General features: G+C 42.4%; 1 protein-coding gene across 1 annotated transcript in view; it reads left to right on the top strand.

Annotated features, from left to right (window-relative positions):
- The window catches only part of FBXW8 (F-box and WD repeat domain containing 8), a 111016-nt gene extending 93906 nt beyond the window's left edge, over positions 1 to 17110 (top strand). Inside the window, exons 8-11 of the mRNA XM_074205912.1 lie at positions 5821 to 5948; positions 13306 to 13479; positions 15810 to 15926; positions 16514 to 17110. Of these exons, the coding sequence (XP_074062013.1) occupies positions 5821 to 5948; positions 13306 to 13479; positions 15810 to 15926; positions 16514 to 16658 (564 nt within the window). The 3' untranslated portion in view covers positions 16659 to 17110. The remainder of the gene's footprint in view (positions 1 to 5820; positions 5949 to 13305; positions 13480 to 15809; positions 15927 to 16513) is intronic.
- The last annotated feature ends 5978 nt before the right edge of the window (positions 17111 to 23088 follow it).

Raw genomic sequence — 23088 nt, forward strand, 5'->3', positions numbered from 1 at the left:
GTTTTTTGTTTTTTAAAAAAAGTGTGGCCTGGAAATGACACTTTTTTTTAAAGACACTAAGGGACTGGTTCTTTGGAGAACCAACCAGTGCCTTTTAGTATCTTAAAATCTGGGTAAGTTCCAACATATACTTTGTGTTTGTTTGGTCTAGTCTAACTGCATTTCCCAATCCCTATTTTCTCCACATTTCCTCTGGAAACACATCTCGGACTGTGATAGTGAAAAGAAGTTCTAAAAGTCTTTGTAGATCTTTTCCGTCTTTCACTGCTTACATAGGGCGCCAAGCCTCCTCATTTCAGGGAAGTCCTATTTGGAGATGTGTCAAGTTTACATTGTAGACTGCAGTTCTGAAGGGACGGAGGAGGAAGTTCATAGACTTCGATCTTATGTATATCTATGGCTTCTCTCTGTGGTGTCCGTAGTGTTTCCTCCTTAGTGGCCATTCATCGAGGCCAGTCTGGGGCACAGTAGGTAGTTCAGACCATTCTCAGAAGGGGTTGGACTGGCCTCCACTAGGGCATTTTGGTTTTCCTCTCTCTGATTAGAGCTTTGGCTGAGTTTCTTCTTTCCTGGTTCTGAACCCCTTCTCCTTGCTTCCTAATGTACCAACAGCAGTGGAGTGAGGCTCCCCAAAGAAGCAGCTTATGAGTTGGCAGTAATGCAGAAGAGTGACAGTGCGTGGCAGGGGTCAAGTGTGCAAGGAGAGAGGCTTTTAGATGTTGGTAACTGCCCACCACCTCTGTAAATGATTGAGATCACCCAGCACATTGTCTCTGGGGCCTTCATGGGCATGTGCAGGCAGAGGGGTGATGAGAAGGACAAGATTAGTGATAGCTGTGATGAGAAATCACAGTAATTTTTCCCATCTGTATTTCTATCTGAGTAAAAACCCAATCAAATTTCTGAATTAGAAGGCAGTGTCGGAATTGCCTCCCATTAAAGCCTATAACAATCGAAATATAGTTTTGTTGTACATTGGGATCATTCCATTTTCAAAATTATATCTGTACCGATGTGAAAAATTAAGGAAAGGGTCTAAGAGAATCTTAAACTACCATGGGTCCAAGTTAAGAGACTAAGATGGGAACATAATTAACTAATCCTCAGAAACGTAGGAGACCTTTTTGTGAGGTCTTCTTGAAAAGGCTGATGCTTCCTGTAATAATACCGCCTTCCATTTCTGCCCCAATGTAGAATTTTAAGACTCTGAAGGGGAAAAGAAAGCCCCAACATTGTTTTCTCCAATTTGCTTTCCAATACTCAGCAACAGTGTCAAGGCTTTGCTATGAATCTTAGTGAAACATAATTTCTGTAGAAATGTGCTTTGTATCCACTTTTTTTTCATATACCTTATAAGACACAATTTGTACTTTAAAAAAATTCCCTGGTATCTATTGATTTGGTGGTCACATTAGCACAGAACATTTTCACAAGACTAGCTCTGGGTGGGTTTTTCCTCCTTTCTAACATATCTGCCCACCTCTTTCTTAGTACATCTGTCTAAGGAGAGTGGCCACAAGTTTTAGACTCACCCAACTAGTGCAATAAAGAGAAAAATTAGTCTAATGCATGGTCTTAACAAAAGGGAGAGTGTGAGCATGAATAATTAATTTCACTAGTCTGTGGCAATCAGATAAAATGAAGTCCCATTTGCTCAGCCTTATTAAAAGAGAGAGAGAGAGAGAGAGAGAGAGAGAGAGAGAGAGAGAGAGAGAGAGAGAGAGAGAGAGGGAGAGGGAGAGGGAGAGAGAGGAGGGGGAGAGACAGAAACAGAGACAGAGAGGGGGGGGAGAGGGAGAAGGGAGGGAGGGAGAAGGGAGGGAGGAGAGAGAAATAGGAAAGGTCGTTAAGGGACTTGTAACATGGAACGAATCGCCTCTGAGATGGATAATGTGTTTTCTAATCTCTGTGGTCTTTAACTAAACATAATGGTAAAGGTACTCTGGATATTTCTAATTCATTGAATTATTAAACATTCTAGAGAACACTTGACTCTTAACTACTAACTTAGAAGTCTTTAGAATGAAAATAGAGAAAGTCTTTTTTGGGGAAGAGGTGGTCACACTCTATCAGTTAAGAATAATCTGTCTCCTTAAAAGAACTGGGAGAAAAGATGATGGGGCTTGTCTAATCAACATATCAGATATCAGTTCAAGATCCACCAAGTCCTTTTTATGCTTTGGGTCCTCATTGATTCAATGTGCTTATTGCTCTTTTAAAACGAATACTTTATTGTAAAAATACTTTGAAGAAGTATATTATAAATGTAGGTGATGCCTGAATAAAACAAGTCCAGAATTCTTATGGCCATAGTAACCAAAATCAGGACTATTTTTTTCCTCTATAGAGTCTTTGAATGAATTCCTTAATTATATTCTCTTGGGTTATTAATTGTCCATGATAGTTGTTTCATTATTCAATATTTGTTTATTGATCTGAAAGAAAAATTACTGGAATTAGAAGAAACTCAGTTCACTGGTGTACATAAAATTTTCATTTTCAGCTATTTCCTAGATTTTTTCTTCAGTCTTGAATCATAATAAACTTGCCCATTTCTTTCAGAAATTCTCAGCAGAGACTAACTCTAATATTATATCCAGATTTGAGGGATTAACTGTTTCTGTAAATATTTGTGAGAAAAATAGGCTTGACATGTAACAGCTGATCCTCAAGGTAGGGGATAATCCTTTCCAAAAAGACAATGATGCTTGCTCTTTATGTTTGTTTCTGTAAAATACAGGACATCTAACCCCAAAGGCTGTGTGGTCAATAAACCTGACAATTGAAATTCAATGCTTTGATTCAAAATCCTATAGCATATTTTCTAACTTGGTTTCCTAGTTCTTTTAAGAAAAGCAAATTATTCCACTCTGGGTTCAGATCTATTGTCAGTTGAAATGAGAGGAATACAGATCCACTGGAAACCAAAATTAAGAAGTTAATGCTCAAAATAGTTTAGCATCATATCTTGTATCTGACTTTAGGATGATTGATTATGGGTCATAGAGCTAAAGCTGGAAGGGACTGGAGAGGCTGTCTTGTTCCACCCCGTTTATTTTGCAAATGAAGAAACTAAGACTCCAGGAAGAGCAGCCAGGTGGCTTATTGGGTAGATCCCCAACCCTGGAGTCAAGTTAGATTTGAGTTCAAACCTCAGACACTTAGTAGCTGTGTGACCCTGGGCAAATCACTTCACCCTGTTGGCCTCCATTTCTTCATCTGTAAAATAAACTGGAAAAGGAATTGGCAAATCCAATATCTTTGTCAAGAAAATCCTAAATGGGGAAACAAGAAGTCAAATAAGACTGAACAACAAAAGGATCCTGTAGTGGAAGTGAGTTGCCTAAAGGACTAAGCATCTAAGGTCAGACTCGAACCCTGTAGTTTACTCCTTCTTTTGTGGCAGATCTTTTGCTACACTGGCCACTGGAAAAGATCAGTGAGCCTTTCTCAGAGGTTCTCTGGGTCTGCTTTAGCTCAGCCTCGAGTCACCCACTGTTGCACCTTACTTTGATGAATGAAGAGTTAGACTTTGCCCAGTGAAGCAAAGTTTCCTTTGGCCTCAGGATCCAAACTTAACTGAGAGTTATTCTAAAGTACTAACTACCCCAGATGCTCTAACTTTTCCTAAATAAATTTAGACTTGCTGCCTTATCATCATAAAGAAATCAGTTAGGAACCAAGTGTTTTTCTACAATGTTTAATTTTTCTACAAATTAGCAGGATCTCTAGATTCTATTTCCCATGGTGGTTGGCTAAAGACTGTTGAAAGATGCTAGATTTGTTTTTATACAATATTCTCTTCTTGGGGGGGGGGATGAAAGTGCTTGATGAGAATAGAATCTAGTCCTGTATCTGGAGACCGTAGATAAGCTGTCTTACTTTGTGGAGAGCTAATGAAGTCAATACCTCCTAAATGGTGAATAGTAGCTTGTGGAGAAGGAGGATGGGACACTAACCCTAGGGGAGCATTTGAAAAAATAATCTCTTTGTTTCTACTTGTATAACTTTCAATGGTGCTTCCCCATGGAGCAGGGATGGAAGGTTGTCCTAATCCAGTGGCCACACACACCCTATGGACCAATCCTGACGTTGTGAACATTACCTACCTAAATTTTGTTGTTGATCAGTTGAGTCTGACTCTATGACTCCATTTGGGGTTTTCTTGGCAAAGATACTAGAGTGGTTTGCCATTTCCTTTCCCAAATCATTCAACAGTTGAAGAAACTAAGGCAAACAAGGTAAAGTGACTTAGCCAGGGTCATCCAGCTAGTAAGTGTCTGCAGCTGGTTTTGATCTGAGGTCCTCTTGACTCCAGACTTCACATTTTGTCCTTAGCATCGGCTGCCTTTAACTGCTGGAGCCTCTTCTTCCATTTCCAAAATTACTCCTGGAAGATTTTCTTTTAAGCACTTTGCCACAAGAGCTACATCAGTAGCTAATATAGGGAATTATTGGGAAAAGAATTATTTTTGCAGGGCAATGGGGTTAAGCAGCTTGCCCAAGGCCACACATGGAAAATAATTTTCAAAAAGAAAGTGTTTTTCCCCCCCACCATGTTGCTGAATATAATCATTCTCCAAACACACTTTGCTTTCCTACCTCTGGACCCTTGTTATTGTTGTCTTTTCTTCTGAAATCGTCTCCCCTTCTCAGATTCTACATATCGTGTAAAACACAGCTCAAGCTTTCCCAATCCCTCTCTGAATTTCTGTAGCACTTTGAGTGTCTCTTACTGTAGTTTCACTTTTTTATCTTGTATTACAATTATTGGTACAGCCCAATGCTGTACCCACTCTCCATCCCTTTACAGGACTATCAAGTCTTGGAAATCCAGTGACCCTTTTTGTATTTTTGATCTCGTTCCTTGAATATAATTAACACTCAGTAGATATATGTTGAAGGAAGGAACAATAGCTTTGCAACTCTAAAAACTGGCCTCAGACCCTTCCTGGCTGGGTGACCCTCAGCAAGTCTCTTAAGCTCTCTGTGCATCAGCCTTTGTAAAATGGAGGTGATATAGCATCTACCTCCCAGGTTTACTGGGAGGTTAATGAGATAATCATTGTAAAGCACTAAATACAGGGCCTAGCCCAGAGGAAGGGCTCAAAGGGATGCTGGGGCCCTTTCCCCACCTGCAGGGCCTTGGGCAAGTTGCATAAATGTCTGGCCACAGTTTCTATATGTGTGAAAGGAGAGCAATACACGGGTCATAGGTTCACTGATTGTAGAACAGGACTGGAGACCATCAAGGCCAAACCTTTCATTTTATAGATGAAGACCCTGAGCCTGGATTATAAACTGGAGCCTTGGACCACACTTACAGACCCTCTGTAGACCTCTGATCTCCCTCCTCTTTGTCCTAAGGCTGACGTGGGCCTCTCCTTCCCCTGCCTTTACTCCTAGAACCATTCCTTTGAGTGTTTCTGAGGGGAACCCGGTTGTCCCTGCCCATCATTCTTTCAGCAGTCTTCCTTTTGGGTCCATCTCAGAGAGAGTGGGTGCCTTTTTCAGTTCCAGTTCCTGTACCTCTTTTCCCAGGCTCAGGAAGAGGCAGCCCAGGAGAAGCAGCTCTCTCCTCATTTTGTCTGTTGGTGGTACTCCTTGGCCATCTAGAGTCTTTGTCCTCCAGTTTGCCGAGTCCCATAATGTCATTAACCTGGGGAAGGTTGGGAAGTTGACCTGCCAAAACATTTTGAATCCAGTCTGAGGGCTCAGGGTCTTGCCCTGGTTTATCCTGAAGCGAGAGTCATTTGGGACAGGCCTAGTCCCTGCTATTTTGAGTCCGTGGATACAGGTGCTGTTCTTTTTCCCTAACAGATTCTGCTCTACAGCCTGCAGACGAGTCAGTGCCTGGCCACGCTGGGCAGCTCCCTGGGTGACTTCACCTGCGTCAACCTCCAGAACAGTCCCCCACACCTGCTGGTCACGGGCAACAAGGACAGGAGGTATGTTGGAACCATCCTTGCTCTCTAGAAATGAATGGCTCACCCTGTCAGGATTCTTATTCAATTCCCCCTCTTCCTTCTCTTCCCCCTCTTCCACTCCCTCCTCTTCCTCCTCTTTCCCTTCCCTTCCTCCCCAATCTGGTTCAGCCCAATGCTGTAAACACTGCCTCCATGAGCTTGGAGAGTCTGGTATTAGGTAATCGTTGGATATCTCTGCCTCTTTGCTTTCTTTCTGAGAGCATCATGGGAAGATTTTCTTTTAAGCCATTTGGTGGACGCAGTTGGTGGAGGGTCCAGAGAGACCACTTGGAATATTTTTTACCCCTGCTGCAAAATTTGTCTGGCATTTAAAAGCTCACTTTCTGATATTAAAAACAATAACCTAAGGGATGAATCATGTTCAGTGAAATGAATTTGTTTGCCAAATGATGTCAGTGGTGTATTTCAGAACACTATGGTATCCCTCCAGTGACCAAAAAAGAGAGGGAGAGAGAAAGACGGACTTCATATGAACAAGTTCCAGGCTCTATTTAGCTGATTAGCGGCCTTCCCTTTAACTCGTTGGCTTAGGGAGTCAGGTTTTCCCTATGTGGTGTCCATTGCCAGCGATGGGCACACCGGGAACCGTCAGCACGAAAGGATTAAAGTGTTTGAAAAGACCCTATGAGTCCAATTTTTAGGTTTTCTTTTTTTTCTCCTCCTTTTTTTGTTTTTTTGGCTAGTTATCTGCGGTGTCTGATCCAGTGCCCCAAAGAGATGTGGAATGGCGAGGGGCCAGTGTCTAATGGCACCCCTCCTTCTCCCAGTGCTCGGCACCAGGCTGCAGGTGGTGGTCTGGTTTGGTGGTGGGTATCAGATTGTGAGGCGGATACTTTCTCTTGCCAAATCCCAGACCTCTGTCCCGCCAGTGCAGCAGCTTGCAAAAATAATTATTTTATCAAACAATGTTTTCAGAACCCCCCCCCTTCCCCAACCCCTCCCCATTTTTCAGGGCAAAGATAATGCAAGTGCACCACATACTTTGTTGCTAAAGAAAATACTCGATCATTTTTCTTAGTCTTCTGAAGACAGCTGATGTTTTGATAGGTGTAACGTGATCATCTAGCAAACAGACCAGGCTATTTTTCTCTTACAAAGCCAGGTTTGATGAGTGGTCTCCCCATGTGGCCGAGCAAAACCAAACAAATCAATTTATAGTTTTAATCTCGTGTATTAGTGTTACCAAAGCGAGCTATGTGTTGATTTGTGCAGGGGCTACAAAGAACACAAGCTTATCTGATACCCTTCTTCCCACTGGGACTTGGCAGCCACTCGTTTTCTAGGAGAGTAAATGCAGAAGGCTACTTGCGATGTCCAAATGAAAAGCTTGGGATTATAGATTTATTCGTGCAGAGTTTGTTTACAACATGAGCATTTGGGTGTTCAGTCACAGTTAGATTCACAGGGAACCAAAACAGTGGAGCAGAGAAGAGACCCCTGCTCTCTGCATATACAGGCCCAATTAGGAACCGAAGGAAGAGTTTGGAGCCAAGTTGTAATACCATTAGCAGCTGCACGTTGGATTGTCAACTGGGAGGCCTATAGATACTCAGTGGAGCAGGGATCCCTAATTAGGTGCTCTATCCCCCAAGCGGGAACCCAGTGGAGTGGGGAAAAGGGCACTCTTGTCACTCTGGAGTCTAAAAATCTGACCTAATTATCTGTCCCGTTAAGCCCATTTTAATAGGAGATAATGCACCTGACAAACCCATTTTTAAATCCCCCTCCACAGGTGAGAATAACAAAATGAGAGAAAGCAGGGTCTGCTCCCAAGGGAGTGCAGATGCTGGTCCTTTCCTGATGAGATGTGGATCAGGAGCGAAATGCTGGGGTCAGAGGAGAGACCTTTTTTGGGGGGCGGGGGGGGGGGAGGGAGAGAAGGAGGCAGAAGCTTTTCAACAGTCACAATAATAGATAAAGAGAGAAAATTGGTAACTACTGAGGTCTCTTGACATCTTGGGGCCAGGGAAGAAATTGGAAAAGACAGCCCAGTGATGGCAATGAAGATTGACAGTAATAACATTGAAGACTTAACCTGCTCTGAGCTGTATATTGTGCTTGGCACTTGACCAATATCATCTCCTCGGATCCTCCTCACAATCTGAGGAGGTAGATGCTAATATGAGCCATCCCCATTTTTGAAGCTGAGGAAACTGAGGCAGATAGAGCTGAAGTGACTCACCCAGAATCTCATAGCTAGGAAGTGTTTGAAGCTCGATTTGAATATGGGTCTTCCTTACTGTCCTGCTGCTTCATTATAGTTACATACACTCCCCACCTCCCCCATACAGTATATTCACCCACATTTGTAGACCTTTAAGATTTGCAAACCCATTTGATCCCAATGCATCCAATTTCAACCTCATCCATCCTGTTTATTTCAAAAAAAAAAAAAAAAGAATCCAGCACTCTTCTCAAGGAATTTAATGTTTTATTTTAAAAAGAGTGCCCTGTTTGGTTCTCTGATAGGAAAAGGAAGGACTTCCTGGGGTGCCATTAAAAAAATCCAGAATTACCTTTTCAGTGTGTAAAAACATGTCCCTGTTGTACCATAAGTGTGCTTCGTAAGTAACTTTAGAGTAAAAATCAGGCATTTTAGAAACCAAATTAAGGCCAAATGTAGAAAAAAAATTTGCTTTTAAAAAAAATGGTTCAGTTTGAATAATTTTCAACACTAATTAAAATGGGGGAGGAGTGGTTTTGGGAATGTTAGGCTTGCTAATTAAAAAAACAAAAACAAAAACTTCCAGGTTTCCAAAGTACTTTTCCTCCCCACCATCTGGCAAGAGTTTTTCTTTCCATTTATCAGATGAGGAGACTGAGGTTCTTTGAGGTAAGGCCTCTAGCTCATCCCAGGCTAATTAGGGTTCTGAGGTGTGGGATCCAGACCCACCCCCCACCCCCAGTAGGTAGAACTTTGTCTTGGGCTGCCTTTTGCATGCCATGTTTTTCCCAATAGTGCTCTGCTTCTAAGAACTGGGAGTGATAGTGAGGGTTCTTCTCCCCATTATACAGTTGAGGAAACTGAGGCTTTGAGGTGAAATGACCTGCCATTTAGCTACAGAGTCCAGTTTAAAGCCCCACAGCTTCTTCCTCTAAGACCAAAAAAAAAAAAAAAGAATCCAATATCCTTTCCTCTCTACATCATGGAGAATGATTAAATTACAAATTAATGATTAAATTAATTTCTAGAAAACCTGGGGGAACCCAATGACAGAGGAATCATTAGGGAAATCCTTGGTTGGGGCTTCGCCAGCTCTGTCCTTGTTGGCTGTTGTGGCTAGGTGACCCCGAGACCCAATGGGAATTCTGTGCGGCTCCATTGAATCAGATACACTCTGGATTCTTTTGTCTAACAGACTCTTTGCCTTTCCCCCTGAGATCAGGACACATGTGAATTCAGGGAGACTGTGGACCAGAAAGCACCTCAGAATCAGACCATTTCTGCAGCACTCAGAAAGTGGAGGAAGCACCCTGCATCCCTTTTCAGCAGGGCCAGGTTAAATCAGGGGTGGCCTCAGGAGGGACCTCCCAGCCCTTCTTATTTCCACAGCAGGCTTCAGTCTCTGATGGTGGGGGGGCCCGGACAAGAGGACGAGGCAGTGGTGGGGGCCCAGCTTGGGGACAGCAGCAGGTTGCCAGGGTAACCTCCTCTCCATGGCAGTCATTTCTCTTTACATTTTCTTGTTGTTTCTCAGGAAACCTAGGGTCGGGTGCATCAAATTGAATGGCATTTCTGAGGAAATTGATGTTGCCGTGTCGGATTCTTTAAAGTCATGGGTCCCTGTGAGAGGTAGAGCATCTATAGCAGTAATAAGGATGCCATTAAAACAAGCTCAAGTGACTACATGCCAGGTTGAATTTTAGCACTAACCCTTCAGCTTATTGAAATATGTTTTTAGCATTTCCTTTTGAGATCATCTATGCTAATCAAACACTATCAGATAGGAAATTATGATTGAGCAGCCAGCACCGAGTCTTCAACACAGTACGTGTTCAATAACTTTATTGAATTGATGTCACTTGTGATAACTAAGCATTTGCTGAACATTTGTTCGATGTGGGAGGTTCAAAAAAGATTCTAGTCTTAACCTACTTGAATTAAATGGGCCAGTGTTCCCTTGAAATGTGTTGTCTTTCTCAGTTATCTTAGTTAAATGGAATCATTTATAAGGGATCAAAACTGCTTCTGAAAGAGGGTTTTAGACATCTCTTTATGCACCAAAATAAATAAATAGCTGTCACTGAAACCAAAATGAATCATGCTTTGAATCCTGTTGTGCATTTGGTGGGGATTTGGGGTGGGGAGAATCTTTTGTTTTGAAAGGCTAAATTTGAATGCCTGACTACTTCATTCCCCCCCCCCCCCGCCATGCTTTTTTGGATAGAAACATAGCCGAAGGTCAGATCCTTAATAAACCGACCAAGCCAGAGTCTGAATGGGCTTCAGGTTTGTCGCCAGCTATTCTATCAAATACAATGAACCTTTATTGTCAGATGGGACTTTCCAAGCCAAACCAATGGGAAGAAAGCTCCAAGTTGTCATCTCCAATTAAAGAGTCTCCAAGCTTCCATCTTCCCCTGTTAATGTTACATTGCGGTGTGCTCGTGGCATGGCCTGCTGTCAGAGGGAGAAGGAGCAGGCCAGCTAAATGCTCTGCTGACTCCATCTGTGAGGGTCAGAAGAAATGATTCAGAACTCGGACGGCAGACCCACCCAGAGCAGGCCTCCATCGCCGCTCCAGCACGTTTTCCTGCCCATCAGATGGATGCGACTCGGTTGGAGTCTTTGGATGGTGCTGGTGTCTTTTGTTTTAATTGGCGAAATGGAGCAGGCTCCTATGGAGTGGTTTTCATTAGAGAGGGGCTGGGAGGGGGAGCTTTGGAACAGTACTCCAGCTAGACCATGAATATTAAACATAACACAATTATAGCTTTTGGACCAATTATTTTTCTTTTCAGCACACTACATTGATGAAACGCAAGCTAGATATGTGTTTGTGATATCTAGCCTGGCTTCTTTTTTGCCTCTGGACACTATCCTCTTTGGCATATTTGTGTGCCCATTGGCTATGTTATCTGGGTCTCAGTCCATGGAGTCGATTGATTTAGTGCTGAAGTATATAGGCTTTACCTAGTTGTACCAGATTTGAAGCTGATTATTGTGTTCACCTGAGATTAATATCTAGTTGATTGATCTGTCCATGCCCTCAGTACTGTCCACAGGAAGAAAACTACAACTTTTCCTCTTAGAGTGTCCTCCACAATTGCTTTCTGTTCCAAGTCATTTATTTCCCTGGAACTCGGGGTGGAGGAAGAGGAGAGGCTCCCCTTGTTTTTAGTCATTTAAAAGCCAATAGTGGTATCTTTTGGTTTATTTGTTTATTTTATTTGGAGTTATCTGTACTGCTTTCCAAATGAAAAACAGATGGCAAACTCTGAACTTGTGGACAGATTTGTGTTTGCCTTTGTCTCCCCTAACAGCCAAGTTTAAATCAGGGAACCTCACCATCTAGCAAAGGAGCCTCTAAGGGAGCCAGTAAGGCAGTTAGACCTTTGTTTACCAAAAACACCTTCTAGAGGACTCCAGGCTGCATATTTCTTTCTTTTTTAAGATTTTTTGAGCAACTCTCCAGTTAGACCAACTATCTCTAGGTATGGCACGTGGGAAATTTTGCTCTTCCCCAAACAATCCCAATCCTAGATTTCTGTGATTCTACTCAAGAGTAGACCTTGCATAGGGCCCATCAACCTGTAGCTTGCTGCTCCCATGACCCTCTCTGAAAAGCCTTGTCATTCAGCAGTCTTACAGGCAAGGAAGTCAATGAGTGGCCTCAGATAACTGCTTTGCATTCATTGTCTCAGTTGCTCCTCACAACAGATATATCTGGCCTTGAGGTGATGTGATTCTAAGAAGGTCATGTGAATATCATTGTCCCCATTTTACAGATTAAGAAACCACGGCACAGATAAATGAGTTGACTTATCCATGGTTGCTCAGCTGAGTAACCCAAATGCACTCCTCTCTCCTTTCTGTTTTCTTAAAGAGCAAATACAGGAGAATTATTGTGGCTTATACTCAGTCAAGAACTATGCTGATGAGGGAGAAACATTCACTTCACATAATTTATCCTCTTGGGCTGTGTGAAAAGCATAGTGGTGGGGTGGGATGGAGAGTCACTTTACATTTATGAACCTCAGTTTCCTCCTCTGCAAGAGGGAAATCAAGTCTTCTTATAGAAAAACCATAAACTACGACACTCACAGGATTTTTAAAAAATTTATTTAAGTGACTTGCTCAAGGTCACCCAGGCAACTATTAAGTGTCTGAGGCCACATTTGAACTCAAGTCTTCCTGACTCCAGGACTGGTGCTCTATCCTCTGTGCCACCCAACAGCCCCTACACTCATGGTTTTTAAAGAAGCAATAGACTAAATTAAATGCTGTCCTAACAAAATGGACATTTGCTTGGGGTCCTCTTGGAACTTCTTTTTTGTTTTCTTCTGTGCCCTTTCTGATGTGTGTTTGATATGTTGATGCCTTCCCACTTCACCGAATGTCTGGGGCATGTTGGAACCCAACTCTATTTCTCTTTATGAGTTGAAAACTTCATTTGCATTCATTTCAGCAAGTTGGCTGTTTCTCTAGCAGGAACTTTTCAAGTTTTTAAGTGGAATTATGAGAGGTTCATTTTCTATTCATAATGTGCTCAATAATCGAGTCGATTCATTTGACTAGTGTTCTGGTGCCTGACAAAATATTGTCTTACCAATAGCATTATTGCCCTCATGCAATTCATGGGTAATTAGCTTATAAACTGGCTGTTTGAACATGTTAGTTATTCATGTGTCACACAGTGATAAGTTCTCCTTCCCCATCTAAATCAAACTCACAGTAGGGACAGGTGCTGCTAATCCCCAATTAGCAGGTGAAGAAACTGGGTCCCAGGGAAGTGACAGGTCTCAGGGAAGTGGCAGGTCCCAGGGAAGTGACTGGCCCTATGTCACAGAGGATGAGAAGGAAGGAAGTTTCTCCAGCTCTTACGCCAGGTTCTTTTTATACCTTAGCTCTACTGTTGAGTGAGATTGGCTTTTCAGTAATGTGATTAATTAAACATTTGTGAATGAAAGCAGGGGGAGATACATTAACACAGCCACATGCTAACATCATAAGTCAATGTGCTTCATGTTTATGCACAATTCTTTTATCTCCTTTCTCTGAGTGTCTGTAAGTGATATAAGTCTGGATTTTGCAAACCCTAAAGCAGCCAAATTGACAGTACACTTCCATTCTTGTGTCTATCATCTCTTTACTTAGGGTGAGAGTATATGATCTACGCAACAGCTCTTCCTTGTGTTCACTCTATGGTCACCAGTTAGGAGTCTCAGCTGTTCAGATGGATGACTGGAAAATTGTCAGTGGAGGTGAAGAAGGCCTGGTTTGTGTCTGGGACCAGCGGATGGGCAACAAGCTATGGGAAATGCATGCCAGGTAACTTCATTTCTCTAGATGTTATTGCCATAGAATCTCAGCCAGAATCTCAGGTCATTCTTGTGACACCTATGTATGAGACGTGCAAAATTGTAATCCCTTTTCCTCAATGCCACTAGTTCCAAGTAAGTAAAAATGCATATTCTATTAGGATTCATCATAAATATGGTAGAAAACAGAGACCTTCATCTCAGACATACTTGGCTTGCTCAGAGAACAAAGGCTCTTAGTGAGGAATTTGAGATGGCTGACCAGCCTTCATGTGTCAGCACACAGTGGGCAAGAGAGCATGGATGGTCATCTCCAGCCGTGATCTCAGTCCTTGACTTCAGTAAACAAGGCCTGGGAACCATGAGTTCTTTGGTCTGGACAGCTCACTCTCCCTTCTCTGCTACAGAAGGTCTTGGAGAGGTGCCCAGGTCACCCAACCAGGGTATGGCAGAGGCAGGATTTGAATTTTGGTCTTCCTGGCTTGAAGACTGACTCTATCCTCTACCACACTGCCTCTCAATGCCAAATGAAGTTCTACTAGGTTGATATAGGACAATGACTTCTTCAGATAGAGTTTATAATTGTGTGGATATGTGTGATCTCATTCTGGACAATTTTATTCAGAAATCAATTGTTTGGAGGAGCCATCATGCTAAATGTGTACCGTTAGACTTAAGAATCATTTCCTTTGTCACTGAACTAGGAGAAAGTTGGGCTTTCAAGCATGCCATTATAAATGTGAGTCCAAGTGGTTACTGATATCCTGATGTTGTTTGTCCTTCATTCTTGGAGAAAACTGTGACATCAGGGAGGTGAGGCCATGACAAGCACAGGAATTAGATTTGAGTGAGGGGGAGCTGTGCTAAATCACCAGCCTCACTTTTTCCTTGAGAGCCATATGGGTCCAGTGGCCAGATATGAATCAGGGCGACTAGAGGTGGCCCTGGATGTGAAGCAATCAGGGATAAGTGACTTGCCCAAGGTCACACAATTAAGTGAGTCCTCCTGACTTCAAGGCCAGTGTTCTATCCACTGCATCACCTAGCTGCTAATATTCTAAGTAATCATCTACACTGGGAATAGAAATTATTTCAAGGATTTAAGCGAATTCTCAGTGACAGATGTATAGTTAAATCATTAAGCCAATTAATAGCAATAAGAAAATTCTTCCTATTTAAAAATGGCCCATACTTTCCCACAGAGTATTCCATTGGGTCTAGCCAGGTGGGGCATTTCTAAAATTTTTAATGTTCGTTTGGAGCAGTTGGTGAAATTGTTAAGAGTTTGAAGTTGAAAAGCCTGGATTCTTTTTTATTGTCATCACAAGTAAACTGTGATCCCTAGAATGTATAAAATAGAATTCCACTCTGGTTTATGTTGCATGGGGTAGCTTCAAAGAACTGAAGTACAAACCAGTACTTTCTTTTGTCATGTCTCTTATAATTGAAATCCAAAGATGGCTTCAGCATGTGCATGGTGGTTTGTACCTCACCAGATACAGTCGTGAGAGATGAAGGTTTTATTGAGAGATGAAGGTATTATTGAGAGATGGTGGTTTCTGGAACCTTGACTGTAGTACAAGAGGGCTACACTCCAGGGTGTTCTTTCCCTGACATTCTCCCTACCTTTCAAAAGAAGGTCACTTTAAGGGTTTCTTTCTGGGGGGCATTTGTTATGTGATGCACTGATATTCCACCAGATGGTGCTAGGAGCCATCTTAATTTTCAACCTTGGCAAACCAGGACCATAGATTTAGATCAAGGAAGGGTTTCTAGAGCCGTTTAATTCAATTCTAAATTTATTTTATAGATGAAGAAACTGAGGCCTGAGAAAGAGAAGTGATACATCTAAGATTATGCAGAATCCTGGAAGTGTGATGGGAAATACAGTGTCTATTCCTAGTGCCACCGTGCCAGTACAATCCTTTAATCATTCCACTTCAACAAAATTCAATTTAATTTTTAAAATATTTCAATGTCTGGTCCTTGCAAGACATTCTAAAAATCCACTTTTTTTGATTGAATAAGATTAATATTGATAAGACTGTGCCTCAGTTATCTCATCAATTTCTCATCAATCCCTTTAAGATACTTAACCTAGCTTTTAAGCCTGACACTCACTCCCCCCCCCACACACACACACAAACACGTATGAATTTGGGTAAGTGGCTTAACCTTCATGAACTTCAGTTTTCTCTCATTTGTAAAATAGGGGTTGAACTAGACAAGCTTTCTGGTTCCTTCTAGCTCTGAGTTGCATAAATGATAAGGTTTGAGATTGTCTTCATTTTAGTAGAATGTGTCTCTTCAAGAGTTGTCTTTCCATCCTCGGTATTCCAGACACCCTGTACGTCACATCTGGTTTAATACACACAGCCTTATTACAGCCAACATCCCTAATGAGAAGAATCCCCGGGGGGCCAGCATCCTGGATGATGATTTGACGGCTCATCGAAGGTCAGTTGGCCATCCTGGTCTGGGTAGGGCTTGCTGGTGAGCCAGAATTTATCAGGGGGAAAATGTTTTGGAGTCTTTGTGATCTAGTGGAAGGACCATGGTTTTAGACTTAAACCAGCGGGGTTTGCCATCTAAACTCCACCACTTCCTAGCTGCTTCATCTTGAGGATTAGCTTTTGTACTCACAGAATTTCTTTTTATTAGAGAACGTTCACGTAGAAGTGACAGTCACTGGGGGGACTGGAACCCACCTATAAATACAGGGACCATGTTGTTTTAAAGTTTGTATCCAATGAATTAATCTCTTGGCCTTTGTTCTCTGCCCTCACTTCATCAGTTTATATAATAATATAGACACAAAATATTCAACATGTTACAGGTTCCTAGGCTGGGGGGAAAGAGAACCTTGTGTTTCCATCCACCATCTATACTCAGAGATAGAGGGATAACACCAGACAGATCCCTTTTCTGATTATTTATCTTTGTTATTAATAATACCCTTTTTAATCCTATAATATTTATTAATAATTTGTGTCTTTCTTGGTAGTCATACTTTTTTGCTCACTTTTTTTTAATTCTTTCTTCAGGCATCGAGGAATCATCTATGCCTATGAATTTTCCATGGACCAATTGGCTCTTGAAAGCATTCTTCCAATTTGCCGCTCATCCTATGATGAAGTGGCTGGTTACAATTATAACATTGGCCTGGCTGTCCCTTATGACAACATTTAGAGAATGATCTCCCCATGTGGAATAGAGAGGGCAAGAAGAGCTTCGAGCCCCCTGCTTCCTTTTGACTTGTTAGAACCTGAAGAAACCTTGGGTCTGCCAACTGCCCCCCCCCCCCCACACACACACCTTGGCAATCAACGGTTATCGGAGGATTAGAGGCTTGATGTTCTCGCTTGGGCCAGATTAGGTCCTGGCAGTGGCATTAGAACTTCAGAATCAAAGGCTGCCAAAGTGCCAGAAGAACCCAAGCTGGAGGAGGAGATGAGCCCTAAGAGAAAGAAAACTGGATCCTCGAAAAGAGGAATTGATGCACTAAGCTTTGGATCTGTTCCAGAGCTTCCATTACTTTAGCCCTCTGTATTATGTCCCTCAGCATAAGCCAACCACTCTGGAGGGGTCGCCTCCTGAGGACTGGCTCAGTTCTATTCAGAATAAAGAATTTCTCAATACAAGGACCTTTGAAAAAAAATCAATCTTCAACCAAACCATTTCATGCTTTAATTTTTCTTTATAAATTAAGCAGCTACACAATGGGATAACTCTCCTGTTTTGCTCAAGGAAGGTCCTCAGTTTCCAGTCTTGTAAATTCAGGATAATTTCCCTTCTGGAAACAATCATTTCTGTCCCATGAGGACCTTTTGGTTTTTCAGATGGAGAGAGACAGACAGACAAGGAGAGAATGGGAGAATGAGAGACAGACAGAAAAGGGGGGGGAGGGAGAAAGAGAGAGAGAGAGAGCGGCAGAAGGACCACAGCTGAGGTCCACGGCGCACCCGCTTCCCCTCCAGCTGCTTTGTTCCTTCCAAAACTGCCTTTCTAGAACAGCACTTTTTGGGAAGATTGCTCAGAGTTTACTTGTAACTCAAAGATTCTACTAATGTAACATCAGCCACCTGAAATATTGGGGTGTTGGAGAAGTATTAATTATGTTGGTTATGGGTTGGTTTGACCCCCAGCTGACCTTCCTCTAATATCATTTGACTTCTGCCTTTGTTCTTTGCCCATACATTGACTTTATGAGAATTGCAAATGGGTTATTGGGCAAAAGAGAGAGTCTGTTTTCCAAAAGCAGCCCTGCTGTGGCATTGTTCATTTCATCATGCTTCTAGCTCTCCAGATAAGTAAGGCAGTCACTAGCTGGCTTGGAATTAGGCAGAATTTGTGTTAAATCAGGGGTTAGATGAGGTTTTCTAAAAATTAAAAATGAAACTCAAGAGCTCCAAGAAATCATTACCCCTCAACCAGCAACGGTCCTGTCCATGACTAAATATGGGTTGAAATAATAAAATTTTCTCCCAGTTTTAATCTATGACACAACTTTCTTTCAGTTATTAAAAACCTATTGCAATTAGGCACCACTGGCTTTGCAATCCAGTCCTAGCTGAATAGCCTTGTCAGGCCAGCATTGTGTGCTTCAAACACCCAGCCCCTGCCAGGGTTTGCAGCCATCAACTTTACCAGCAGGGAAGAAGTCACCCTGCTCTTTGCTAACAATCACTGGCTCCCCTCCTCAATAATTCAGCATTGGCTTCCCTTCCCTTTCCTCCCTCGTCTTCAACCTTCCTCACCTCATGCCTTTTATTCACCTTAAGATTTGGCAGGCATTGTCCCCTGGTTTCTCCTGTTTAGCCTTAATCTATAAATCTTCATTCTGATGAGCTCAGCTCTTTCAAATTCTGGCTCCTAAAAACCTCAAGCAGTTTTGCTCATTAAAACTTAATTTTTCATGGTTATCCTTCAGCTCATAATGGAAGGATTATACCACATGCAGTATTTAGTTATAGGAGGCTATAAACATAGGCACCCTCTAAGGGAGGATTTATCAGGGCTAATGGGACACAGGTTGTAGAAAGGTTTTTGTTTGTTTTTGAAGAGAAGGCCCCTGACCTTGGTGTCAGAACACCTGGCTTTGGATCCTGCACCCACCATTTACTGCCTTTGTGCTCTTGGGCAAATCACCTGACTCCTCTGTGCCCTGGCTCTCTTCTCTGTCAAATGAAGAGTTTGGAGTACCCTCTTTGGAATAGCTCTACCTCTGTGGTCCTTTTCACAGATAAGTCCTATGAGCCCACAAGATCACCTACCCTACAGGAGAATTTGGTATTACTTGGGATGGAAATTCTCGCCCTTTCTGAAAAGGGAAAAACCTAAGAATTTTTCAAGGCTGGTCCCCTTTGGCTGGTGTTTGGAGGCTCCAGGTCAAGGAAGCCATTTCTTGTGTTAATATTAAAAACCAAGCCTCATCCATTGAGACCAGAAGCTTTTCAGCTGGTGTGACTGGCTGTCCCCTCAGCTGACCCCATGGCCATCTGGGTTACTTCCTTGTCATGACCGACAGGGCCGAAGCTTATGTCTGGAGCCTCACTGGCCAGAGAGGGGCAGACGACGGGCCTCAGCCTGGAAGAGCTGGCCATCTTGTGGGCCTTGCTATATTAGATGGTGACCCCGCTTCTGCTGTAAGAATGTGGAGCAATCTGAGCTTGGCCCTAAGTTCCTCTCATGACTTGGGAGGATGGCTGTCTGGCAGTCTTGCCTTCTCTTATTTATTCCTTTTCTCAGAGTGATATTCTTTTTTGTTTTTGTTTTTGAAAGGCAGTGGGATTAAGTGACTTAATTGTCTATAGCTAGATTTGAACTCAGGTCTTCTTGACTCCAAGGCTGGTGCTCTATCCACTGTGCCACTTTAGCTGCCCCCTGTCCTGATAATCTTAAATGACCTTTGTTCTCATTTGATTCTTGCTTTAGAAGCAAAGACCCACCATGGCAAGATCAGTCCTCCACATCTTTGGAACCCTTGCCCTGTGCCAGAGAGGCACAATGGGTAGTGATCCCTCTATTCCTTAGGGGGTAGCAGCCTAAGCCCTGTGCCCTCTGCTCCAGGCAGCTTGCTTTGGTTCACACAAGACTGGACCACCCATTTTACAGATAAGGAAACAGGCTCAGAAACAGCAACTTGCTCCAGCTTATTAAATTATTAAAAGCCAAGGTTTAGACTTGAGTCTCCCGAGTCAAAATACTCAATGTCCTTATTTCCAGCACATCTCTCCATTTTTACCAATAAACATGAGACCAGGGGAATTGCCCAAGGTCACCCAGACAATAAATGTGAGAGCCACTATTCCAGCCCATATCTCCCAGACTCCCCCTCAGAGTGTGTTCCCTTCTACCCAGTTCTCTCAGTCACATTTGAAGATGTCAAGAGACCAGTTCATCCCTCTTGCTGCCTTGTGGCTGGTCCACAACTCGAGGCCTACCCTGCAACAATCAGCCTTTTGAAGCTTATTGATCTGACACCGAACCCCAGCCAGCATCCCTATTAGGTGCTTAAGATGGCTTTGGAACCAAGGAGAGAAAGGTAGGACTGGTGTTTGGGGAGGCTGCGGTGGGGAGATGCTCATTCCCTCGCGCTTGATTGTGCTCTCCTTCCCAAGGTCACGAGTGGGAGGACAGCCGGGGAGGCAGGTGTTTTGCAAAACCCTTGCCAAAGCATCTTGTATTTTTAACTCCCCCAAAGCCTAGTTAAGTCACATTGTGCTGTTCCCAGCTCTGCAGATGGGGGAGGGGGAGGGGGGAGGTGTTCACATTCACCCTTGTTAACTGTAGTGCAGGTAGGGATTGATCTAGCGGCTGAAAGAGAAGGGTCAGGCCAGTAGAAGACGTTTCTTCCTATTATGAAGGGATAAAAAGATCAGAATCCCACCATGGTCCAGGGGGAAGAAAAAGAAATGTGTTGTTAAAGGCTAACAATCATTCTTTTCTTGAAGGGCAGCAAATAGCCCAAACTGGAAGTTGCTGTCATTTTACTTCATTATAACATCAGTTCCTTTATTTATAATTTAGTTCTAAATCTACTGTAGCCTATTACCCCTGAGTTCCTCCGAGTAGGTTTCCCTCTTTAGTCTCCCCTTACACATCTTCCTTTGGTAAACACAGCAAATTCATTTGTTTCAAATTGAATTTTTTTTCTGGCTGCCTCTTTTCAGTAATGTGGCAATTCTACTACTACTATTACAACTAATGAATAATAATTTACACAATGCTTTATGGTTCACAAATTTTTTTACCTATATTATCTTATTTGAACCTATATGAAATAGGTATTATAGCCGCTATGCTTCCCATTTAACAAAGAAACTGACCCAGAGAGATTAAGGGATCTGGGCAGGATCCCTTAGCTAGCAGATACAGTGATAGATTTGTTTCTTTGATTTTTAAAATGTTAAGTTCCAAATTCTCTCCCTCTCTCCGGCCCTTACCTCATCCATTAAGAAAGAAAGCAATGTGATATCAGTTAAGAATGTGAAGTCATGCAAAACATGTCTACATTAGCCTTGTTGCCAAAAAAATGAAAAATATGCTTCAGTCTACATTCATTTCATCTGTTCTCTCTGAACAGTATTTTTTCATCGTGAATCCTTTGGAATTTTCAGGGATTGTTGTGTTGATTAAGGTAGTTATCTTTCACAGTTGATTTTCATTATTATAATAAGTATTATATAATAAGTATTATATATATATATATGTGTATATATATATATATATATGTATGGCTTCATCTCATATAAGTCTTCTCAGGTTTTTCTGAGATCATCCTGCTTGTCTTTTTTGTTGTTGTTTTTTGCAAGGCAGTGGGGTTACGTGACTTGCCCAAGGTCACACAGCTAGGTAATTATTAAAATGTCTGAGGCTGGATTGGAACTCAGGTCCTCCTGACTCCTGGACTGACGCTCCACCCACTGCGCCACCTACCTGCTCATCATTTCTTATAGCACAATAGTATTCCATAATAATCATAGACATGTTTAACCCTTTCCCAATTCCCCTCAATTTCCAATTCTTTGCCACCACCAAAAGAACTGCCATAAATAATTTTATACATATGAGTCCTTTTTCTGTGCACTCTTTAGGGTTCAGATCTAGTAATGGTATTTCTGGATCAGAGTAGGAACACTTTGATTGCTCTTGGGGGCAAAATTGCAAATTGTTCTCCATAATAATTGGATTAGCTCACCACTCTACCAACAGTTCATTAGAATACCAATTTTTCCACATTCCCTTCAGCATCTGCTATTTCCCGTTTCTGTCACATTAGCCAATTTGGTGGGTGTGAGTAGCTTAGAATTGTTTTAATTTGCATTTCTCTTATTGGTAGTGGTTTAGAATTTTTTTATGTGACCAGTGATAGCTTCCTCTTTTAGAGGTATAAAAGTGAACTTATTGTTTCTAACACTTGCAGAAAAGTGAGGGCAAAAAGAGTGACCTCAACTGCGCAGCCACCCTATGGGGCCTTAACCCGAGTCCACACCTAATTACATGCCCTCTGCCTTCTTTACCAGGGAACTCTGAAAGTTCTGATATTTAATCTAATATTTACTTTTCATGGGTATGACTCGGAAACCTGTGTATTAGATAGGAAAAAAAATGGGTGAAAACAAATGCCAGGTCTATCTTTTGGCTTGATACATGTTTCAAAATGAACATAACATCTGCCATCTCTCAGTTCTGCTCCCTGAGCAGGGACTGGATTTGATCATCCCGCTTGCCTCAGTTTCTGTGCTCTATAAGTCCAACATTCCCCCACGCTCATCAGAGCCTTTTGGCTAATGAAGCACAAAGAGGGACGGCGCTGTTAACGAAATCTATTTCAGAAGAGTCTTTTTAGCCTAGGCTGCACAGACTGCCCAACAGATGGTCGAAGGCTTTCAGATAGCAGGTACCTGGAGCGATGACCTATAGCTTATTTATTAATCAGAACACAGCAGCACAACTAGACCATGGGGAACCCCCACCAAAATTAACCTTCCCTCTTTTGGTAGCCAATTTGCCACAAACTAATAGGCAACTCTAATGACTTCCCAGTCATCCAAATGATCAGAAACAGAATTCCATACAAATAACTCACCAGGAGGAAAGGAAAAGAACACAAGAAAATGTCACAGCACATGTTCCAGTGGCAATGAACACTTACTCTGGCCAATTTGAAGATACCCCCTGGGTTCTGGTCATTTGGTGATTCTGAAAATCATATCTTGTTTGAGCACATGAACAAAACTCTAGATGAATCAATCTTACCTTAATTAGCCATGCAAATTACCACTGGCCCAAGACTCCAAAGAGATTAGTCTGGGCTTTAAATCATGGGGTCAGAGTAATGTCTTTAGGATGCACAGAACATGCAGCATCTCCTTAACCCTCACAGGGAAAGGGAAGGATGGTGGGGGGGGGGGGAAGAAAACCTTAAGCAGGAAAATATTAGCTCCATCAAAAGGCTGGGCCAGGGAAGAATAGAAGTCACAGTTGTCCTCTATGGTATCAGTGCAGAGCCCAGGGATGCAAGGGGTCACATAGTAGATTGGCTAGTGTTTGCTGGGAATTTGAATACTACCTCAGAAAGCTGCTGGCCACAAGAACAAGGACAAGTCAAGTAAGA

The sequence above is a fragment of the Macrotis lagotis genome, chromosome X (assembly GCF_037893015.1).
Source record: "Macrotis lagotis isolate mMagLag1 chromosome X, bilby.v1.9.chrom.fasta, whole genome shotgun sequence".
Lineage (NCBI taxonomy): Eukaryota > Metazoa > Chordata > Mammalia > Peramelemorphia > Peramelidae > Macrotis > Macrotis lagotis.